This window comes from Ranitomeya imitator, chromosome 8 (assembly GCF_032444005.1).
Source record: "Ranitomeya imitator isolate aRanImi1 chromosome 8, aRanImi1.pri, whole genome shotgun sequence".
NCBI classification, from domain to species: Eukaryota; Metazoa; Chordata; class Amphibia; order Anura; family Dendrobatidae; genus Ranitomeya; species Ranitomeya imitator.
In genome coordinates this window covers 138,364,235-138,386,264 of record NC_091289.1, presented here as the reverse complement: position 1 = coordinate 138,386,264, position 22,030 = coordinate 138,364,235, and the positions used below count along the sequence as shown (strand labels likewise).

General features: G+C 42.5%; 1 protein-coding gene across 1 annotated transcript in view; it reads left to right on the top strand.

Moving 5' to 3' along the window:
* The first annotated feature begins 6,758 nt into the window (after nt 1–6,758).
* Nucleotides 6,759–22,030, top strand: part of LOC138647990 (putative ferric-chelate reductase 1) — a 77,983-nt gene continuing 62,711 nt past the window's right edge. Inside the window, exons 1-2 of the mRNA XM_069737424.1 lie at nt 6,759–6,887; nt 16,021–16,222. Coding sequence (XP_069593525.1) covers nt 16,027–16,222 — 196 coding nt within the window. The 5' untranslated portion in view covers nt 6,759–6,887; nt 16,021–16,026. The remainder of the gene's footprint in view (nt 6,888–16,020; nt 16,223–22,030) is intronic.

The following is a 22,030-nucleotide window of genomic DNA, read 5'->3' as shown; positions in this document are numbered from 1 at the left end:
GAGGGTATGTCAAAACCATGGAGTACAACAAATGGATAGTTAGAGGCCAAGTCCGGGGTCAGATACCTGAAGTTAGAGAGCCTCAAAAGCAGAAGGGATAATCAAAAGAGTAGTCACAACTAGAGATGGGCGGACCCGTGGATGTTCGGGTCCGTCAGGTTCGGCCGAACTTTTAGGAAAAGATTGGTTCTGGTGCCAAACAGTACCTAAACTTGAACCAGAACCCCAACCTCATTCATAAGAATAGGGAGCCCAAACATTCAGCATTTCCAATGCTGTAATCTCTATGACAGTGCTAGAAACACCGTCTCTAATCGGTATGACCAGCGGTGACATAATTAAAGTTATCGCCAGTCCTATGCAGCTTCTGCATAGCTCAGTCTATCCTGGATGCAGGGCTGAGCTGTCGCAAAATGCCACAGCTAATTAATGCATCCAGATGTTGCACAATTGGAGCACGTCATGGCACATATGGATTATCGGCGAACAGGTGAGCAAAACTGTGAATTTTTATTTTCATATTAATAAAGGGGTAAAAGAGAGTTAAACCATGTTTATTTCAATTAAATTACTTTTTTCTCTGTGTTTATTTCAATTAAAGGACTTGTTTCTGTGTCTGTGCCTTTATTACTTTTGACAATGGAGTTATTAATGGGGGTGTCATATAGACATCTCTCCTTTATTAAACACTGAGCTTAGTATCAGCAGTCATAAAACAGGTGACATCAACACCAAAACTGTTGGCCCACTTGCCACAGCACGAGTGCAAGTGGGAACAGCAAGGCAAAGTACCAGAAATGGCGCATCTAATGGATGCGCTTTTTCTGGGGTGGTTGCAGGTTGCTATTTTGAGGCTGGGTAGAGCCAATATCTATGGCCCCTTCCCAGTCTAAGAATACCGCCAACAGCTGCTGTTTTTTCAAATTATTTATTTAAATCATTTTAAAAAATGCCGTGGGCACCCGTTTATTTTTGATACCTAGCCAAGATAAAGTTGATAGCAGGGGGCTGCGCTGGGTATCAAAAATAGACAAGACCCCATGTCTTTTTTCTCCCTATTTGTATACACAGTGTCCTGGCCAATCACAGCCATGCCAATATTTGACTTGGTTGTGATTGAACCGGAAGTGGCCACACAGTAAAGCTTGTTGATTGGCTGCACTGCACTTTGCTTCGGGAGTCCTTGTTATTTCCCCGTCCAGGAGACCGGTGTCAGCTACAAACAAGACAGAAGACTTTGGTCCAGGTTAACAGGTTTGACTTTACTGTGCAATTCGTTTTCACTTGGCTGCAGCAGAAAGATTAAGACAAAGTCTGTTTTTAGTGATGTTTCCTTGGTTTTGTGATCCATCAGTCCTTGTCCCTGTCCTGTCCTGTCCTGAGACCCACCATCTTCACCTCACTCTGCGACCCAGCTGACATCTTCCTCTCCTGGGAGACAGAGGCAAGACTCTCTACATCTCTGCCAAACCTTAGGTTCAAGACTATCCCGGCCGACGCCCAGACGTGGCTGGAGCTGTGTCCTCATTCTTCTAGGGAACTAATACTGACTGGACACGTTTTCGTCTGCTGCAGCTTAGCTGCACTGGAACCTGCTAACTCTGCTATGGTCAGCCTTGATTTCCACTTCACCCAGACATGCATTTGATGAGTGCTAGACTCTGACTAGGCCGTGTGACAGCCCTATTTTAACTAACTGTAACCCTGAAACATTTTCTATACAAACTGTTCTTACTCCTCCCAACTCATGAGATAACCCCAATATTGACTATCTAGTGTCCTATGCAGTGCAAACTGTATCCCTATCTGCTGTATGGTGTATTGTTCCCCCCAGTGGACAGACCTCATGCATTCATAGGGACAGCAAAGCCTGCAATAGAGCCGAAGTACAACACCGGCCATAGGGATACAATATAACATTACTTTTATCACACAAACTATTAGCATAACACAACACAATTAAAACACACTTAACCTTCTCGTTGACACGGCGTCTTCGTCAGCACGCCTCCATCCTTCACCAAGGCCACAGTCAGATGGGAAAACGAGCCAGTGCATGACATTTCATTAAATCTCATAAACAATATTGAAACTGTATTGTTCAATGGACTTTGCGTCCAGATAATTAGGTTGCAAAATTCACTGAAAATATAATATGAACTATTTCAACATCACCTAAAACTGAAAATAATCAGTATAGGAATAGAAGTGTCTGACTCCAGTGCAACAATATGCAGGGGGATAAACTAATCAGTCCCTGGAGAGAGAAACAAACAATTCATGGGTCCTTAGCTACCAGCTATATTAACTGGTACCCACAAATGCCACTCTTATCTTCAACCGTGAATTACATAATTTTATGACATTCATTTTTACTGGAAAAATTGTAAAACATTTGATCAATAATGTACATTATGATTTTATTTTTAAGTTTCAAGCCAATATGAAACTATTTTGGGGATCTCATCAAGGACAGCATCTGCAAGGAGTTTGTATGTTCTCCCTGTTTTTGTGTGGGTTTCCTTTGGGTTCTCTGGTTTCCTCCCACATTCCAAAGACATAGGGATATGGAAATTAGATTGTGATCCCCGATGGGAACAGTGCTAACAATATCTTTACAGCCCTGTGGAATTATTGGCACAATATTAACAATGAAAATCAATCTTGAAAAATCGCAATAATTTTCGATCAATAACTTCATTTTTCATTCATGGTAGACATGCCACTATCTAAATATTTAATTTCCTTAGGTGAGACTAGTTTAGGTCCAGTCATTGAGGACTGCTTGTGAGAAAAGGCTTGAAGTCAGGTTTCAGAAAGACACAAGTAATGTGACACTACTTCATTTTTCCTTACATGATAATAGCCTTTTTGTCCCCTCTCTATGAGGTGGCATAATGAAGCCCTAATATGCCGCCTACAGGCTTCCTCAGAATTAGATATGTATATTAGATATCACCAGCAGCATCAATGCAGGTTAAACTGGCAGAACAAGTTTATTGAGGTCACAAATTTGTCAGTGGCTACACAAAGAGACACTGATAGGATACCTAAGCATAATAATAATAGTATGAGTAGTGCAGAATATAAAAAGAGATGAGGACTGACAGCCTTATATTCTATCAATGGATTACAGGATACAGCCTATTGGAGTTTAGGACCCAGCAATTTTTTTGTATTCATTTCTGCAAAGCTACATTTATACAGTTTTAATTTTTCTGTCAAGAATTAAATCTGTATTTTTTGTTTTGTAGACTATTTTTTTTAACATAACCAATTTGGGGCACATATAAACTATTTATTAATTTTTTGATTTTTTTTACTTTAACCCCTTAACTACCGCCAATACACCTTTTGACAGCAGCAGTTAAGGGTACTTATTCCTCAGCGCCGCTTTTTAACAACACTGAGAAATAAGGTTATAGCGCCCCCCAGCGTTGGAAATTCTCTGGGGTCTTGGCTACCATGAGTAGCCCTCCCAATACCTCTGGTGTCCCTGGACCCTCAGAATCCCTCTTCGCATCCAGGCTTTTTTAAAAACTCTGTTGGAACCAGTTTTGACAGGATATATATATTTCCCAGTATACCAGTATAATTGTTCTGATGAAGGATGTGGACCGAAAACATTCAACTTTTGTCTCTATGGATGCACATTGAATAAATAACTATCCACACTAAAGTTCTTTTTGAGTGCCAAGTTTCTCTATTGTTTGGATTGCTTTGGGCTGGATGCCCTACTTGAGCACCTAACTATAATAATAATAATATAATACCTAATAATCTATATATATAATTGTCTAAGGGTTTTTCTGTCTGTCTGTCTGTCTGTCCTGGAATTCCCGCATCTCTGATTGGTTGAGGCCGCCAGGCCTCGACCAATCAGCGACGGGCACAGCATGGTGACGATGATGTCATAAAGGTTGCCTCGACCAATCAGCGACGGGCACAGTCTGCCGCGAATTCGCCTTGACCAATCAGTGACGGGCACAGTATCGACGTAGATGTCATAATGGTTGCCATGGCGATGATGATGTCATAAAGGTTGCCTCGACCAATCAGCGATGGGCACAGTCTGCCGCGAATTCTGGAATCATCATTGTCCATATACTACGGGGACATGCATATTCTAGAATACCCGATGCGTTAGAATCGGGCCACAATCTAGTAATAATAATAACTCACATGATAGTACGAGTGCCATGTTGAACCGCTACAAACCCCAGATAAACTCTATCACAGTGATCAAAATTAAAAAATAGCAAATCAAGCCCCCTTTTATCAGCCCATTAGTTAGTTAAAAATAATAAAATAAATAAAAAATTATTTATTTCAATTTTTCCTTTAGGGCTAGGGTTGGGCTAGGGCTAAAGTTAGCTTTGGGGCTAGAGCTAGGGTTAGGGTTGGGCTAGGGTTAGGGTAGGGGCTAGAGCTAGGGTTAGGGTTGGGCTAGGGTTAGGGCTGGGGCAAGAGCTAGGGTTAGGGTTGGGCTAGGGTTAGGGTTGGGGCTAGAGCTAGGGTTAGGGTTGGGCTAGGGTTAGGGTTGGGGCTAGAGCTAGGGTTAAGGATGGGCTAGGGTTAGGGTTGGACTAGGGTTAGGGTTGGGGCTAGAGTTAGGGTTGGGGCTAGAGTTAGGGTTGGGGCTATGGTTAAGATTGGGGCTAGACCTAGGGTTGGTCTAGGGTTAGGGTTGGGGCTAGAGTTAGGGTTGGGGGTAGAGTTAGGGTTCGGATTAGGATTAGGGGTGTGTTAGGGTTAGGGTTGTGGTTAGGGTTATGGCTAGGGCTGGGATTAAGGTTAGGGGTCCGTTGGGTTTAGGGTTGTGGTTAAGGTTATGGCTAGGATTGGGAGTAGGGTTAGTGGTGTGTTGGGGTTAGGGCTGGAGTTAGAATTGGGGGGGTTCCACTGTTTAGCTACATCAGGGGGTCTCCAAATGTGGCATGGTGCCCACCATTGATTCCAGCCAATTTTGATTACAGATCCCTTCTGAGCCTTGCCATGTGCCCAAACAGTGGCTTTCCCCCATATCAGGGTATCGGTGTACTCATGAGAAATTGCACAACAAATTTTGTGGTCCATTTTCTTCTGATACCCTTGTGAAAATAAAAAAAAATTGGTAAGTAAAATTTACCAAAGTACATTTTTTGTGAAAAAAGTTAAATGTTAATTTTTTCCATCTATGTTGCTTTAGTTCTCGTGAAGCACCTGAAGGGTTAATAAACTTCTTGAATGTGGTTTTGCACACTTTGAGGGTGCAATTTTTAGAACGGTGTCACTTTGGGGCATTTTCTGTTATATTGACCCCCCAAACTCACTTGAAATGTGATGTGGTCCCTAAAAAAATGGTTTGGTAAATTTTGAAAAAATGAGAAATCGCTGGTCAACTTTTAACCCTTATAAAATCCTAACCAAAAAAAATTTACGTTTCTAATATTGTGCTGATGCAAAATTGACATGTGGTAAATGTTATTTATTAACTATATTGTGTGACACCACTCTCTGATTTAAGGGTACAAAGATATAAAGTTTGAAAATGGAAAAAAAAATTCAAAATGTTTGCCAAATTTGTTTTTTTTCATAAATAAACAAGTTATATCAAATACATTTTACCAATAACATGAAGTACAATATGTCATGAAAAAATAGTCTCAGAATCAGTGGGATCCATTGAAGCGTTATAAAGCTATAACCTCATAAAGTGACAGTGGTCAGAATTGTGAAATTTGGCCTGGTCATTAAGCACCATATAGGCTCTGTCATTAAGGGGTTAAACTATAAATATAATGTTAATGTTTTTATTCATTTCATTATGATTACACCGGCACCAAATTGTTTTATGGTTTATTACGTTTTCACAAAGTAGCAATATTTTTTTATTACTGACTTTTAAGCTAGATTCCCGCATTGCACTCAGTCGGGGCTTCTTCACACGACTGTATTTTTGATTCGAGTGCCTGTCCGGGGCAAAAAATGACAGCTCTCAGACTGATATTACTCAATGGGCCATTGCAGGTGAGCGATTTTTTTTTTTCACTGATTAAATCTGTGTGAAAAAAGTACATTATGTCGCTATGTTATGAATGCTAGTTATTCTTCTAATATTAGCAATAATTCAAACAAATCAACCCTACACTAGAAGTTAAATTGTCTATGACATTTTCCAGTATATATTTTGATGTATAATAGGCTATATTTTGCCAAACATTCTAGGGATTAGAATATTAGAATGGCCAACAATGTGAGAAGGCAGGTCAAAAAAAATTTCTGTCTTACCGAAAGATGTGACAACCAGACACCCCATCAATTAAACGTTAATTCCTACAGAAAGTCATCAGTGTAGATGAAAACCCCATACAGAATGGCTGGAGAAAGAGAATAAAAGTTCAGATTCATCATCAACATCTATAACCAGATCCCCAATAAATATTGAGTTATTTACACATCAGAGAAAAAAATGGCAGCGCAGTCTAATGCAATACACAATGCAGAAGTCATACAGTGTAACAAAACCTATGAAAGCTGGGGCCACATTGCTTAATTGTCCACGTGAATAAGGAAGAGGAAATGCTGGGTGAACTAATTCTGAGCTAATATTTGCAGTCCACAGTCCCTAAGATGTGACATTTGCTATACTCTTATTTATTATGAAACCCTCTATTGTTGTGGCTGTCAAAAAATCTAGTATTCCATCCAATAACTCATGCATTAGTGAATTTTGTCAGTACGTATTCCAGCTTAGTTTACATACACCCTCCCTTTGAGGTGGGGATAATGACTAGCACGGTGTCTTCCCTGCCTCCTTCACCTGGGACTGATCCTCCGGTAGCCTCAGTATCACCTCTCCTATCCCCGGTACCTAGGTCCTGGATTTCGTAGAATATTGCGTTTTGGTAAGTGCTCTGAGGTCACTTATTATTTTGTTATGAGGTTTTAAAATGTTTAACACTTGTAATGTTGAAGCAGAGGAGATAAGATGCACGCTTTCTACAAGGGAACACAATGACATTGTAAAAGTAGTGAAGCAATTTGGGGATGTACAGCAAGGATTATGTGAAGCTTAAGGTATAGTGACAAGTTCTACAGCTTTATTATACTTGGTGTTTAAATTCCAAGATCTCTGTTTGGTCTTGTTTCTAGCTAGAAGCTGAAAATCTCTCTAGACAGAATACTTCTTGCAGCTGGGAATTTCCTAAAATTGTATCCAGCTTAAGCAAAACTGTGAGCCTGGACTGGGGGCTGATCCACATTATTAACCCTTATATAGGGTATTAGACTAGTAAGGCTACTGTCGGTGCAGACAACTGTGCATTCTCATCTGAGTGAATTGGGCTGATTACACTAATCACACTCTGATCAGAGAGTGATCATAGTGTGAACAAATTCTGTCAGATGAGGAGAAGATGGAGTAAATAATGTTTCCCTCTTCTCTTTTCTGTCAGTACGTGAAAATCAGACTGCACTCAGATGTCAACCGCATGCAGTCCAATGTTTTCCACGGACTCATTCTCTTGCATGGCCGAGTGCGATCTGAATATCAGATCATACTTCGTCATGCTGTGAATTTTTCCCCCACACTGGCTCTGTCCGAGGAAAAAAACTGACATATTCACGGTCCCATAGAATAACATTGGTCCAGGTACAATTTAATGTTATATCCACTGAAAACATGGTTGTCTGCAGGAGCCCTAAAATAGGATAAATACTTGTGCTGATGAGGCATTTAATGGTTACTCGGTCCCCATAATGGTTTTTCCTCCTGTCAGAGGTAGACATCAGGAATATTCCCGTAAGTACGACTTGGAGAGAAGACAGGCAATGTATGTGACTTATAGTGGCATTGTGGTGCAGCAGTGTCCACACTGTGCAGTGATGAGGCAGTGACCCGAGGACGTTGAAAATAAACATAGTTTTTAATGTCCAAAAACTTACAACAAAACAACGGTATCCTCCGGATCTCAGCCAGGAAAACAAGACAGTCCATAAATGCGTCCTGTTGCCGAGGGCGACTGCACAACCGTGTACACTGAGGGGTGTCAGGCGTTTGGCTCCACTTAGGTTCTGTATTGCTTCACACAGGGGAGATCTGCAGAGCCTTCTGCTCTGCACGATTGCAAAACCAAAGTGACATACCCAACCCTTTCCTGCAGGGTTTTTTTTTTACAAGGAACCTGTGGCCTTAGGCCACATGGAAAACCCAGCCGGGAAGGAAATGGACTGCCCCACTAGCATCCTGTAGTCAGTTTAAAAAATAAAAGCCCAGAGCAGGTTTTCCTAAATGTGCCTTGGACAAATAGCTCGCCCAAGACCAAGACTCACTTTTATTCTGCATTGCAATCACAGCTAAGCCTGTGACTGCAATGCACTCCCACGGCCTCCATATGCTTCTTTGCACATTCTGGGAGACACATAGTGACCCTCGCATATAACACCGGTCACTGCCTCACAGGCATGCATTGCCTAATTAAAAGTACATTGTGCACGCTTTTCTGTATAGCAGACTACATTTTCCAATACAGCTATAAAAAGTATACCAAGTTATACCTTTGTAGCATATAATATAGGGACACCCCTTTCAAATACACTAGGAGCACGATTTTTCAAGACTAGCATTGTTCAGATTAGTCTTGATGAGGAGGTGTTCTGGAGGCTGACGCCCTTGATTAATGAAGAGGCACATGTCTCTTCATGAACCGGGAGCACAGAACAAGTGGTGTGCATGTGAGCAGGTTGCGGGATGCAGTGACAGACAGAAGGCAGAGCAAGAGTTAACAACTTTACTTTAACATGGGGATACTCCAGACAGGAAGGCAAACAGTTAAACGGGGAAATAAACAGTTAAATGGCAGAATGAACGGTGGCAAAAGGATATGCAGTGTTAGAAAATAGTGGATTCAGTAACGGCAGATCGTTTAAGTTAACTTCTCCTGTCAGTCGTTTCTCAGGCCGTGGGTGTTGCTAAACGGATGATGGTGCCAACAATGGCTGACGCAAAGCTGGTCTGATGAGATCCAGAGGGAAACACACCAGACACATTGCGCATCTCTCTCTCCTGTCTCTGCTAGTGGCGGCGGAGGTAAGCGGACGTGGGCCTGCACGATAACAGTACTCCAGGGACAATACACTCTTCTCTCCCTGCTGCGCACAGTCTGTTCCCGCCAAGACTGACTGCTTCCGCGTGCGCTGTGTCTGCTGCAGCTTAGCCATGCACCATACTTCTGGGTGCAAAGGTTTGTCCGGTCCCTTATGCTTTCCCCCGGACAACTGAGGAGACTGCCCCGACAGTTCCGGTCCCAAAACAGAACAGGTACCTGTGGTCCGGTCTTCCTCCTTACACTCCCCCTCTCCTTAAACTCGCCATTCCATGGGCGAGAGTTCCTGCAGCAAACGTTGACACCCCTCCATTTCTTGGATGATTCGCTGCCAAATAAATTGGTCTTGTTTGTAACGGTTAGGTGGTATTCCAGCTGTTGTCCGTTCTGTGCGGCGTTAGTCGGGTTGAGTAGTGCAGTCAGGTTGAGTAGTGAAGTCAGGTTGAGTGGGCAAAGAAGGGGACGCGCCCAGGTTCAATGGAGCAGCCATCTCAGGAGCTTCAGGCTCCTGTTCCTCTTCTGAGTCGACAAATGGCAGGTCAAAGAATTCTTCTTCATAGTCGAGAGCTGTAGAAGGGAGTGTTCCAAGGACAATGTGCACTCTCTCTGGTTGAACTGGATCTCGCATCAAGCAATTGCATAACATCTTTAGATGTACAACTCGAGTGGGGGCATCTTCTTCCCCCTCATGCTGAACCTCATAGACAGGACCATCGGATCCGATCTGGCATTTCACCCAGTATGTAATCTTTTCCCACCGGTATTCCAATTTGCCTCGAGGATGTTTGATTCCGACCAACACTCGGTCCCCGGCCTTGAGAGCTGTCCCTCACAGGGGAGTCGTCTCATGGTGTTCAAGCTCCTAAAACTTGGTCTGCACAAGTCGATGGAGAGTCTGCAAATGATACCGATGTTCACGGACCCAGGTGGACACACCCATCCGTGGGTAGTCCTCCTCTGGATCCAATTCCAGCTCAGTGATTTCTTGCCCTTTTTGGCCAAACAGCAGGATGTAGTGCATGTATCCAGTTGTGCTGTGCACCTGGTTGTTGTACACACAGACTAATTCAGCCACATACTCAGGCCAGCGAACTTTCCTATCTTCCTCCAATGTCCTCAGTATCTGTATCAACGTCCGATTGAAATGCTCGCAGGCTCCATTTCCTTGTGGATCGTAGGGTGTTGTCCTGGACTTCTCAATCTGGTACAGGTGATGTAGTTCTTCCATGACTCGTCCTTGTGAGCAGGTGCCTTGGTCAGAGTGAATTATCTTCAGACAATCGTACGCTCGGATGAAGTCTCTGCAAATGGCCTGTGCCACCGACTCAGCAGTCTGATCCCGGGTCAGAGTTACCACAGCAAATTTAGTAAAATGATCTCTCATCACAGTGTTCATACCCCAGGTGAACTGTGTCCATGGTCAATTAGTCGATCATAACACCTCCAGAGGAGCAGAAGTCACGGTGGTCTGCGTAGGGGCCCTCTGTTCTGGAGGCTTAGTGAGTTCACAGTTCCTGCATTGCTGACAGGCTTCATCTACTGCATTCTTCAGTCAAGAATGGTAAATCAGCCTCTGCAGCCACTGGAACGTCTTCTCCGGGTCAAAGTGGGCCTCTCTCTCATGAACTTCTGTGGCCACCTCGTTAAGCAACTTTTCTGGGAGCACTACTTGCCAGGTGACTCCCAACTCCTGTGCTAACTGCACTTTCTGATACAGCAGGCCATCTTCCAGTTGAAGCCTCTCCCACTGCCGTAAGATCTGCAGGGTTCCTGGGGACAGGGCGCCTCTCTCTCTTTGTCTGGGAAATTGTTTCAAGGCCACTCACTGCCTCAACTGAGCGAGCACCCCATCTTCCTGCTGCAGCCATACCCAGTCATCACGGCCTCGTCCCAGTGTATGTTTTCCGGACGCCTCCCCGATCTGTCCCTGCATTGCCGCCAGCGTCCAGGCAGAATTCTGAAATCCAGGAATCTCTTCGGCCCCCAGCTCTTCATCCCGGATGTGCCTAGGTCACTCGGGAGTTATCCTGGATAAAGCATCAGCATGCGTATTCTCAGCTCCACTTCAATGCATGTTCTTGTATTGGTACTTGGCCATATGAACCACCCATCTCTGCTCCAGGGCCCCCAGTAATATACTACGTGACTGGGCAATATACTACGTGGCTGGGCAATATACTACATGGCTGTGCAATATACTACGCGGCTGGGCAATATACTACGTGGCTGGGCAATATACTACGTGGCTGGGCAATATACTACGTGGTTGGGCAATATACTATGTGGCTGGGCAATATACTACATGGCTGTGCAATATACAGGTCCTTCTCAAAAAATTAGCATATAGTGTTAAATTTCATTATTTACCATAATGTAATGATTACAATTAAACTTTCATATATTATAGATTCATTATCCACCAACTGAAATTTGTCAGGTCTTTTATTGTTTTAATACTGATGATTTTGGCATACAACTCCTGATAACCCAAAAAACCTGTCTCAATAAATTAGCATATCAAGAAAAGGTTCTCTAAACGACCTATTACCCTAATCTTCTGAATCAACTAATTAACTCTAAACACATGCAAAAGATACCTGAGGCTTTTATAAACTCCCTGCCTGGTTCATTACTCAAAACCCCCATCATGGGTAAGACTAGCGACCTGACAGATGTCAAGAAGGCCATCATTGACACCCTCAAGCAAGAGGGTAAGACCCAGAAAGAAATTTCTCAACAAATAGGCTGTTCCCAGAGTGCTGTATCAAGGCACCTCAATGGTAAGTCTGGTGGAAGGAAACAATGTGGCAGAAAACGCTGTACAACGAGAAGAGGAGACCGGACCCTGAGGAAGATTGTGGAGAAGGACCGATTCCAGACCTTGGGGAACCTGAGGAAGCAGTGGACTGAGTCTGGTGTGGAAACATCCAGAGCCACCGTGCACAGGCGTGTGCAGGAAATGGGCTACAGGTGCCGCATTCCCCAGGTAAAGCCACTTTTGAACCATAAACAGCGGCAGAGGCGCCTGACCTGGGCTACAGAGAAGCAGCACTGGACTGTTGCTAAGTGGTCCCAAGTACTTTTTTCTGATGAAAGCAAATTTTGCATGTCATTCGGAAATCAAGGTGCCAGAGTCTGGAGGAAGACTGGGGAGAAGGAAATGCCAAAATGCCTGAAGTCCAGTGTCAAGTACCCACAGTCAGTGATGGTGTGGGGTGCCATGTCAGCTGCTGGTGTTGGTCCACTGTGTTTCATCAAGGGCAGGGTCAATGCAGCTAGCTATCAGGAGATTTTGGAGCACTTCATGCTTCCATCGGCTGAAATGCTTTATGGAGATGAAGATTTCATTTTTCAGCACGACCTGGCACCTGCTCACAGTGCCAAAACCACTGGTAAATGGTTTACTGACCATGGTATTACTGTGCTCAATTGGCCTGCCAACTCTCCTGACCTGAACCCCATAGAGAATCTGTGGGATATTGTGAAGAGAAAGTTGAGAGACGCAAGACCCAACACTCTGGATGAGCTTAAGGCCGCTATTGAAGCATCCTGGGCCTCCATAACATCTCAGCAGTGTCACAGGCTGATTGCCTCCATGCCACGCCGCATTGAAGCAGTCATTTCTGCCAAAGGATTCCCGACCAAGTATTGAGTGCATAACTGAACATTATTATTTGATGGTTTTTTTATTTGTTATTAAAAAACACTTTTATTTGATTGGATGGGTGAAATATGCTAATTTATTGAGACAGGTTTTTTGGGTTATCAGGAGTTGTATGCCAAAATCATCAGTATTAAAACAATAAAAGACCTGACAAATTTCAGTTGGTGGATAATGAATCTATAATATATGAAAGTTTAATTGTAATCATTACATTATGGTAAATAATGAAATTTAACACTATATGCTAATTTTTTGAGAAGGACCTGTACTATGTGGCTGGGCAATATACTACATGGCTGTGCAATATACTACGTGACTGGGCAATATACTACGTGACTGGGCAATATACTATGTGGCTGGGCAATATACTACGTGGCTGGGCAATATACTACGTGGTTGGGCAATATACTACATGGCTGGGCAATATACTACGTGACTGGGCAATATACTACGTGGCTGGGCAATATACTACGTGGTTGGGCAATATACTACGTGGACATGCATATTCTAGAATACCCGATGCGCTAGAATCAGGCCACCATCTAGTTGTTTATAATTACTTATCATCTATGATTCCGTGATTGCAGGTGTCAGATCCAATAACAGAAGTATCTTATTGTTGTTCTGGAACAGCTTTGTAAAAGAATTTCAGGATTGGTAACTTTTTAATGTTCTCTTGTTTCTCTAATGTTTGACTTCAAGTATCCTCGTAAAGCCCCATTCAACCATTTAAGAACAGTTTCATTTCACCCCCCATCATTGTAGCATTTGTTGTTATGCTTTTGTAAGTTTTATGGAAAAGTGCAGGTGGCTGCACTTTTCTATGCAAAGGCATCTGTAAATCAAAGCGTATACTAAGTTGGAGATACATACCGCTATATATCATGAAATCCTCCCAACGTATACCTGTGGTGGACAGCTAGAAACTAGAATATCCAGAACCTTTGATATCGACAGGTTCAGCCTACACTCTATGTCTGGAGTCACCTGACAATTGATTGTCACAGAAGAAGTCAATCTAGCATGTCTGATTTCACATTGCCAATCATTTTGTTCTCCCAGAGAAGGCGCCGTCTGACGTGTCACTCGGCTTCTTTGTCATTGGGCAACATAAGAGCGCTCGTCTCTGTGCATGGGATAGGCAGCTGAAATGGCTGTTGGCCAAACAATCGGACAAAGCATCATCTAGCCAACAGCCATCGAATGAATATGGGGTTAAGGCTATATATCTGTGATGCCTTGTAGATGTATATGCTAACACAATCTCTTTACCTCCATGTGCTCATACTATTTGGCTGAAGAACGTAGAGATTTTGTTGCTGTTTGTGCAGTCAACGATATACAAAAAGTGGTTAGTTCTATACGTCCAGCTACAGTTAGGTCCATATATATTTGGACAGAGACAACATTTTTCTAATTTTGGTTATAGACATTACCACAATGAATTTTAAACAAAACAATTCAGATGCAGTTGAAGTTCAGACTTTCAGCTTTCATTAGAGGGTATCCACATTAAAATTGGATGAAGGGTTTAGGAGTTTCAGCTCCTTAACATGTGCCACCCTGTTTTTAAAGGGACCAAAAGTAATTGGACAGATTCAATAATTTTAAATAAAATGTTCATTTCTAGTACTTGGCTGAAAACCCTTTGTTGGCAATGACTGCCTGAAGTCTTGAACTCATGGACATCACCAGACTCTGTGTTTCCTCCTTTTTGATGCTCTGCCAGGCCTTCACTGCGGTGGTTTTCAGTTACTGTTTGTTTTGGGCCTTTCTGTCTGAAGTTTAGTCTTTAACAAGTGAAATGCCTCCTCAATTTGGTTGAGATCAGGTGACTGACTTGGCCATTCAAGAATATTCCACTTCTTTGCTTTAATAAACTCCTGGTTGCTTTGGCTTTATGTTTTGGGTCATTGTCCATCTGTAGTATGAAACGACAACCAATCAGTTTGGCTGCATTTGGCTGGATCTGAGCACACAGTATGGCTCTGAATACCTCAGAATTAATTCGGCTGCTTCTGTCCTGTCTCACATCATCAATAAACACTAGTGACCCAGTGCCACTGGCAGCCATGCATGCCCAAGCCATCACACTGCCTCCGCCGTGTTTTACAGATGATGTGGTATGCTTTGGATCATGAGCTGTACCACGCCTTCACCATACTTTTCTCTTTCCATCATTCTGGTAGAGGTTGATCTTGGTTTCATCTGTCCAAAGAATGTTCTTCCAGAACTGTGCTGGCTTTTTTAGATGTTTTTTAGCAAAGTCCAGTCTAGCCTTTTTATTCTTGATGCTTATGAGTATCTTGCACCGTGCAGTGAACCCTCTGTATTTACTTTCATGCAGTCTTCTCTTTATGGTAGATTTGGATATTGATACACCTACCTCCTGGAGAGTGTTGGTCACTTGGTTGGCTGTTGTGAAGGGGTTTCTCTTCACTATGGAGATTATTCTGCGATCATCCACCACTGTTGTCTTCCATGGGCGCCCAGGTCTTTTTGCATTGATGAGTTTACCAGTGCTTTCTTTCTTTCTCAGGATGTACCAAACTGTAGATTTTGCCACTCCTAATATTGTACCAATTTCTCGAATGGGTTTTTTCTGTTTTCGCAGCTTAGGGATGGCTTGTTTCACCTGCATGGAGAGCTCCTTTGACCGCATGTTTACTTCACAGCAAAACCTTCCAAATGCAAGCATCACACCTCAAATCAACTTCAGGCCTTTTATCTGCTAAATTGAGAATGACATAATGAAGGGATTGCCCACACCTGTCCATGAAATAGCCTTGGAGTCAATTGTCCAATTATTTTTGGTCCCTTTAAAAGCAGGGTGGCACATGTTAAGGAGCTGAAACTCCTAAACCCTTCATCCAATTTTAATGTGGATACCCTCAAATGAAAGCAAAAAGTCTGAACTTCAGCAGCATCCGAATTGTTTTGTTTAAAATTCATTGTGGTAATGTCTATAACCAAAATTAGAAAAATGTTGTCTCTGTCCAAATATATATGGACCTAACTGTATATGTTCAACTGGTCCATCTGATTGTGGTGTGATTTAGCTTAATCTTTTTTGTTTTAAAGCTTCTTCTTTATCATTTCTCTTATTTAACCCAGTACAAAAATGCACAGAACATTAATAATAAAGTGCAAGATCATTGGAATTTACGACATTTAGTCCCCTGTATTCCTATTCAGGTTCTTTTTTCAGAATGTAGATGTAATATGCACAAAAAAATGTTTTTGACAACTTTCCTTTCTCTGCTTCTACAGGTAGAAATGGAGCATTTTAGAGCATTACTTATTTGCGTTATTGGATGTTCGGTGACAGTTTTTGGATACCCAAGTGGACAAATAAGTGCTTCCTGTGACAGCATGCTTCCAACTCATGGGAACAATGGTCCTCAGTCATCGGTGGCACCGTACATGATCACTGTGTCCAAAACTACTTTTGTACCTGGTGACATTATTACCGGTAAGCTGCTGAGGGTTTTATTACTATACTATCAAATCCATATTTTGCTGCAAAAGTAGAATGTATCACCAAAATGTTTTATTTATTAAAACCACATTGTAAAACATATCTTTCCTCTTATAATATTGTTTTCTGATTGAGAAGTGATTTTTCCCAAATCATTTTGGTAACTTTTACTATTGCTGGAACCATTCACCCTTAAGTTGACACTCTTCCAATAGATGAAAATGATTTAAAGGTAGATCCCAGCCAATAAGTTATTTATTTTTTGAGAAACTTTACATTTTTCAATGAAGCGCACAACAAAGCTCTCTACATGGAGTCTCTTAGCGCAAAAGCACTCCGGTGCCATCAAACGTGGAAGTGTTTTTTCCCAAGAGCAATGCTCCGCACATCTCAGCATTACATTAATCAAATGGGACCTGTGCAATGCTTCATCTTTCCTGGTAGATGAATTGAACACTTGGTGGCAAATTCGGTTGTATGTCAAGCCAACAGTGTTGTTAAAGGTTGTATTTTGCTCGTTATATTTTTTTATTTTTTTCAACGAGTTGTTCAATCTTTCGCCTGTTTTGTGACAGCTGATTCCCAAGAACAATGTGAAACTATGAAGTTTTGTATCCTTTTGGGAAAAAAAAGCTTTGGTAACAGTTGCTGTTGCGAGGCATGAATTTTGCTGTAACTTGTTCAACTCCCACATTTCTCAGTTCCAAACCATCAATGGCTTAGTGACATTCTTCCACAATGGCTGGACAAATATTCTCACATTTTCATCAGTCAATGGACATCCGAAACGAGTTTAATCATCGAATGACATTTCATCCCATTTAAAATCAAAGAACTATTCAGAATCTTGTGTTTCGCTCATGGCAGCTTACTTGAAGCAGAACAACCATTTACAACGCTTTTTTTCCCATAAAGAAACATAACTTAATAGCCATCACATAGTAAATCAGCCATCACAAAAGAGGTCGAAAGATTTAACTCATTAAAAATAATCACCGGAGCCAAACAATGTTAGCAAATTTACCAATAAAGGTTCTAAAAACATTTACCTAGCGGCAGAAGTTTGTACTACAAGCACCTCGCCTTCTAGAAGACAATTGGTTATTTGGGATTCTCCTTCATATATAGGAAACAACCCCTGAGCATTCCATTGTCTGCAACGAAATAGAGAAATATGTTGTCGATGGCACAAGAGAATTTATAAATGACAAAAACACCAGCGCCCTTGCTAACAGGGAATAACCTAAAAATAAGGATATAAAGCTGCTGGCAAAACTCAGGATCCTGTGTGCAAAATCCAATGAATTAAATAGGTAACCAGAAAAACAACAATGGTTTGCCGCACTAATCCTTCTAGCAATCACCTAATACCCACCTGAACTAACCCTGAAAAATGAAATAAAATAAATAAACACAATCACAATATAATGTTAATATAATAGAGCCAGGGGTTAATGGCCCATATAGTGTCTTATAATAATAATAATAATAATTTTTATTTATATAGCGCCAACATATTCCACAGAACTTTACAATTAAGCGGGGACATGTACAGACAATAAATTCAGTACAAGTTAAGACAATTTAAACAGTGATATTAGGGGTGAGGTCCCTGCTTGCAAGCTTACAATCTAAAGGAAATGGGGGGGACTCAGTAGGTGAAAAGTGCTTGTTATTTCAGGTCTGGCAATTATAATAAATAGGGATTTTCATATAAAGCTGCATGATCCGGTCATCAGCCCGTGTGTTTAAGTTCAATAGTCAAGTATCTTACAACAATGTACTGCACGCTGGAAACGTTGAAAGTAGGGTTGAGCGACCTTTGCTTTTATAGGATCGGGTCGGGTTTCACGAAACCCGACTTTTTCAAAAGTCGGGTCGAGTGAAATCGGCCGATCCTATAAAAAAGTCGGGGTCGGGGTCGGCCGAAACGCGAAACCCAATGCAGTGCATTGGGTTTCCATGGTTCCCAGGGTCTGAAGGAGCGGAAACTCTCCTTCAGGCCCTGCTATCCATATTTTAGTGTAAAATAAAGAATTAAAATAAAAAATATCGCAATACTTACCCTCTGACGCGCCCTGGTACTAACCGGCAGCCTTTCTTCCTTACAAACAGCCTTCCAAGACCTTGCGGTGACATCGCGGCTTCTGATTGGTCGCGCGGCGGTCACATGGGCGGCCGCGCGACCAATCACAAGCCGCGACGTCACCGCGACGTCACCGAAGGTCCTTCCTAAGAATCAGCGCTTCCAGGACCTTCGGTGACGTCGCGGTGACGTCGCTGCTTGTGATTGGTCGCGCGGCCGCCCATGTGACCGCCGCGTGACCAATCAGAAGCCGCGACGTCACCGCAAGGTCTTGGAAGGCTGATTCTAAGGAAGAAAGGCTGCCGGTTAGTACCAGGGCGCGTCAGAGGGTAAGTATTGCGATATTTTTTATTTTAATTCTTTATTTTACACTTAAATCTGAATTCCGATACCAATTCCCGATATCTTAAACATATCGGGAATCGGTATCGGAATTCCGATTCCAGATTCAAAAGATCGCCGACTTCATGGCCGACCCCACACTGGGGTCGGGTTTCATGAAACCCGACCTTGCCAAAAGTCGGCGACTTTTGAAATATTTCGACCCGTTTCGCTCAACCCTAGTTGAAAGTACTAATACAGAATGACAAAAACTGGGATAATGTATGTATAGCAGTAAAATGTATTGACAATCTGCATTAAGCATTAGATGTACTGCAAACAATAATTGCTCAAAATAAAAAATGTTTCCAACACTAAACTTCAATGTTTCCAACACAAATGTGACAAATGGCTGGAGGGAGATCAGTGACAATGAATATAAATGTGATGCTGCCAGACCATCCAAGTGTGCAGTTTCAATAACGGCTGTTGCACTGACCTGTTGATTTTCCCTTTCCCCTATCCTGTCCCGGAGGCCCAGCTATTGCAGATGCCGATAAGTGGACATGTAGAGGGAATGTAGGACTTCAGATACCACGAGGCAACCGTGCAGAGCCAGGGGTGCCCCGGCCGGTGGCGTCCCATGTTGCGCGGCAGATAAAAAAGATAGCCGACAGGCTGACCGGCGTGTGACATCACTACACTACGGGGTGTACAAATGGTCAAAAGTGCTACCAACGCGTTTCGGGGAATACACGGTTCCCCTTCATCAGGGTGTCTGCGTGCACTAATGATTATTGGTGTGCAAGGCTATAAAGTAGGGTCTGGCTCTGTGTGGTTGCCTCGTGGTATCTGAAAATCAACAGGTCAGTGTAACAGCCGTTATTGAAACTGCACACTTGGATCGTCTGGCAGCATCACATTTATATTCATTGTTACTGATCTCCCTCCAGCCATTTGTCATATTTGTGTTGGAAACATTGAAGATTAGTGTTGGAAACATATATTATTTTGAGCGATTATTGTTTGCAGTACATCTAATGCTTAATGCAGATTGTCAATACATTTTACTGCTAAACATACAGTACAGACCAAAAGTTTGGACACACCTTCTCATTTAAAGATTTTTCTGTATTTTTATGACTATGAAAATTGTACATTCACATTGAAGGCATCAAAACTATGAATTAACACATGTGGAATTATATACTTAACAAAAAAGTGTGAAACAACTGAAAATATGTCTTAAATTTTAGGTTCTTCAAAGTAACCACCTTTTGCTTTGATGACTGCTTTGCACGCTCTTGGCATTCTCTTGATGAGCTTCAAGAGGTAGTCACCGGAAATGGTTTTCACTTCACAGGTGTGCCCTGTCAGGTTTAATAAGTGGGATTTCTTGCCTTATAAATGCAGTTGGGACCATCAGTTGTCTTGTGCAGAAGTCTGGTGGATACACAGCTGATAGTCCTACTGAATAGACTGTTAGAATTTGTATTATGGCAAGAAAAAAGCAGCCAAGTAAAGAAAAACAAGTGGCCATCATTACTTTAAGAAATGAAGGTCAGTCAGTCCGAAAAATTGGGAAAACTTTGAAAGTGTCCCCAAGTGCAGTTGCAAAAACCATCAAGCGCTACAAAGATACTGGCTCACATGAGGACCGCCCCAGGAAAGGAAGACCAAGAGTCACCTCTGCTTCTGAGGACAAGTTTATCCAAGTCACCAGCCTCAGAAATCGAAGGTTAACAGCAGCTCAGATTAGAGACCAGGTCAATGCCACACAGAGTTCTAGCAGCAGACACATCTCTAAAACAAAGAGGAGACTTTGTGCATCACTCCTTCATGGTAAAATATCTGCTAGGAAACCACTGCTAAGGACAGGCAACAAGCAGAAGAGACTTGTTTGGGCTAAAGAACACAAGGAATGGACATTAGACCAGTGGAAATCTGTGCTTTGGTCTGATGAGTCAAAATTTGAGAATTTTGGTTCCAACCACCGTGTCTTTGTACGATGCAGAAAAGGTGAACGGATGGACACTACATGCCTGGTTCCCACTGTGAAGCATGGAGGAGGAGGTGTGATGGTGTGGGGGTGCTTTGCTGGTGACACTGTTGGGGATTTATTCAAAATTGAAGGCATACTGAACCAGCATGGCTACCACAGCATCTTGCAGCGCCATGCTATTCTGTTGTGAATTCCGCTCTTGGGCTCCCTCCGGTGGTTGTAAGTGGCACTTTTGTGAGTTCTGCTCTTGGGCTCCCTCTTGTGGTTTCAAGTGGTATGGCTGCTCCTTGGAGTTAGCTGTCATCAGCTGCCTCCACTTATCGTCTCTTCTGCTCGGCTATTTAGGCCTGGCTCTTTCTTCAGCCAGTGCCACTTGTAAATGGTTCCTGGTTGGATTCACATCTCTTTGGATTTCCCTGTTATCCTGACCAGTTCAGCAAAGCTAAGTTTTTGCTTGCGCTTTTCTGTTCACAGATTGTGGACTTATCCGTTCAGCGCTTTCTATGTTTGTCCAGCGTTATCAGTATGAATTAATTCTGTCTTGCTGGAAGCTCTGGGAAGCAGATTTACCCTCCACACCTTTAGTCAGGTGTGGAGATTTTTTTGTAAACTCTGCGTGGATTTTTGTAGTGTTTTATACTGACCGCACAGTATTCCATCCTGTCCTATCTATCAAGCTAGACTGGCCTCCTGTGCTCATCCTGGTTTCATTCTGTGTATGTCTTTTTCCTCTCCACTCACAGTCATTATTTGTGGGGGGCTAATCTATCCTTTGGGGATTTTCTCTGAGGCAAGATAGTTTTCCTGCTTCTGTCTTTAGGGGTAGTTAGCTCTTAGGCTGTGACGAGAAGCCTAGGGAGCGTTAGGAGCATTCCACGGCTACTTCTAGTGTTGTGTTGAGCTTAGGGACTGCGGTCAGTACAGTTACCACTTCCTTCAGAGCTCGTTCCATGTTGCTCCTAGACCACCGCATCATAACAGTACAAGTGGCCAAAAGTGAATTAAATGCATCTCAAAAGAAGGAAAAGAAAGTTCTAAACCATTTTTTTTTCTGTGCTCTGGTTTGTCTTTTTTTCCTCTTGATATCTGGGTGGTTCAGGATATATGCTTTGGCATGGATGTTCAGGGTTTGTTTTCTCGTGTGGATCAACTTGCTGCAAGAGTACAGAGTACCCAGGACTATGTTGTCCAGACTCCGGCTTTAGAGCCTAGAATTCCTACTCCTGATTTGTTTTATGGGGACAGATCCAAGTTTTTGAACTTTAAAAATAACTGCGGATTGTTTTTTGCTTTGAAACCCCGTTCTTCTGGTGATCCCATTCAGCAAGTAAAAATCATCATATCCTTGCTGCGTGGTGACCCTCAAGACTGGGGTTTTTCTCTTGAAACAGGG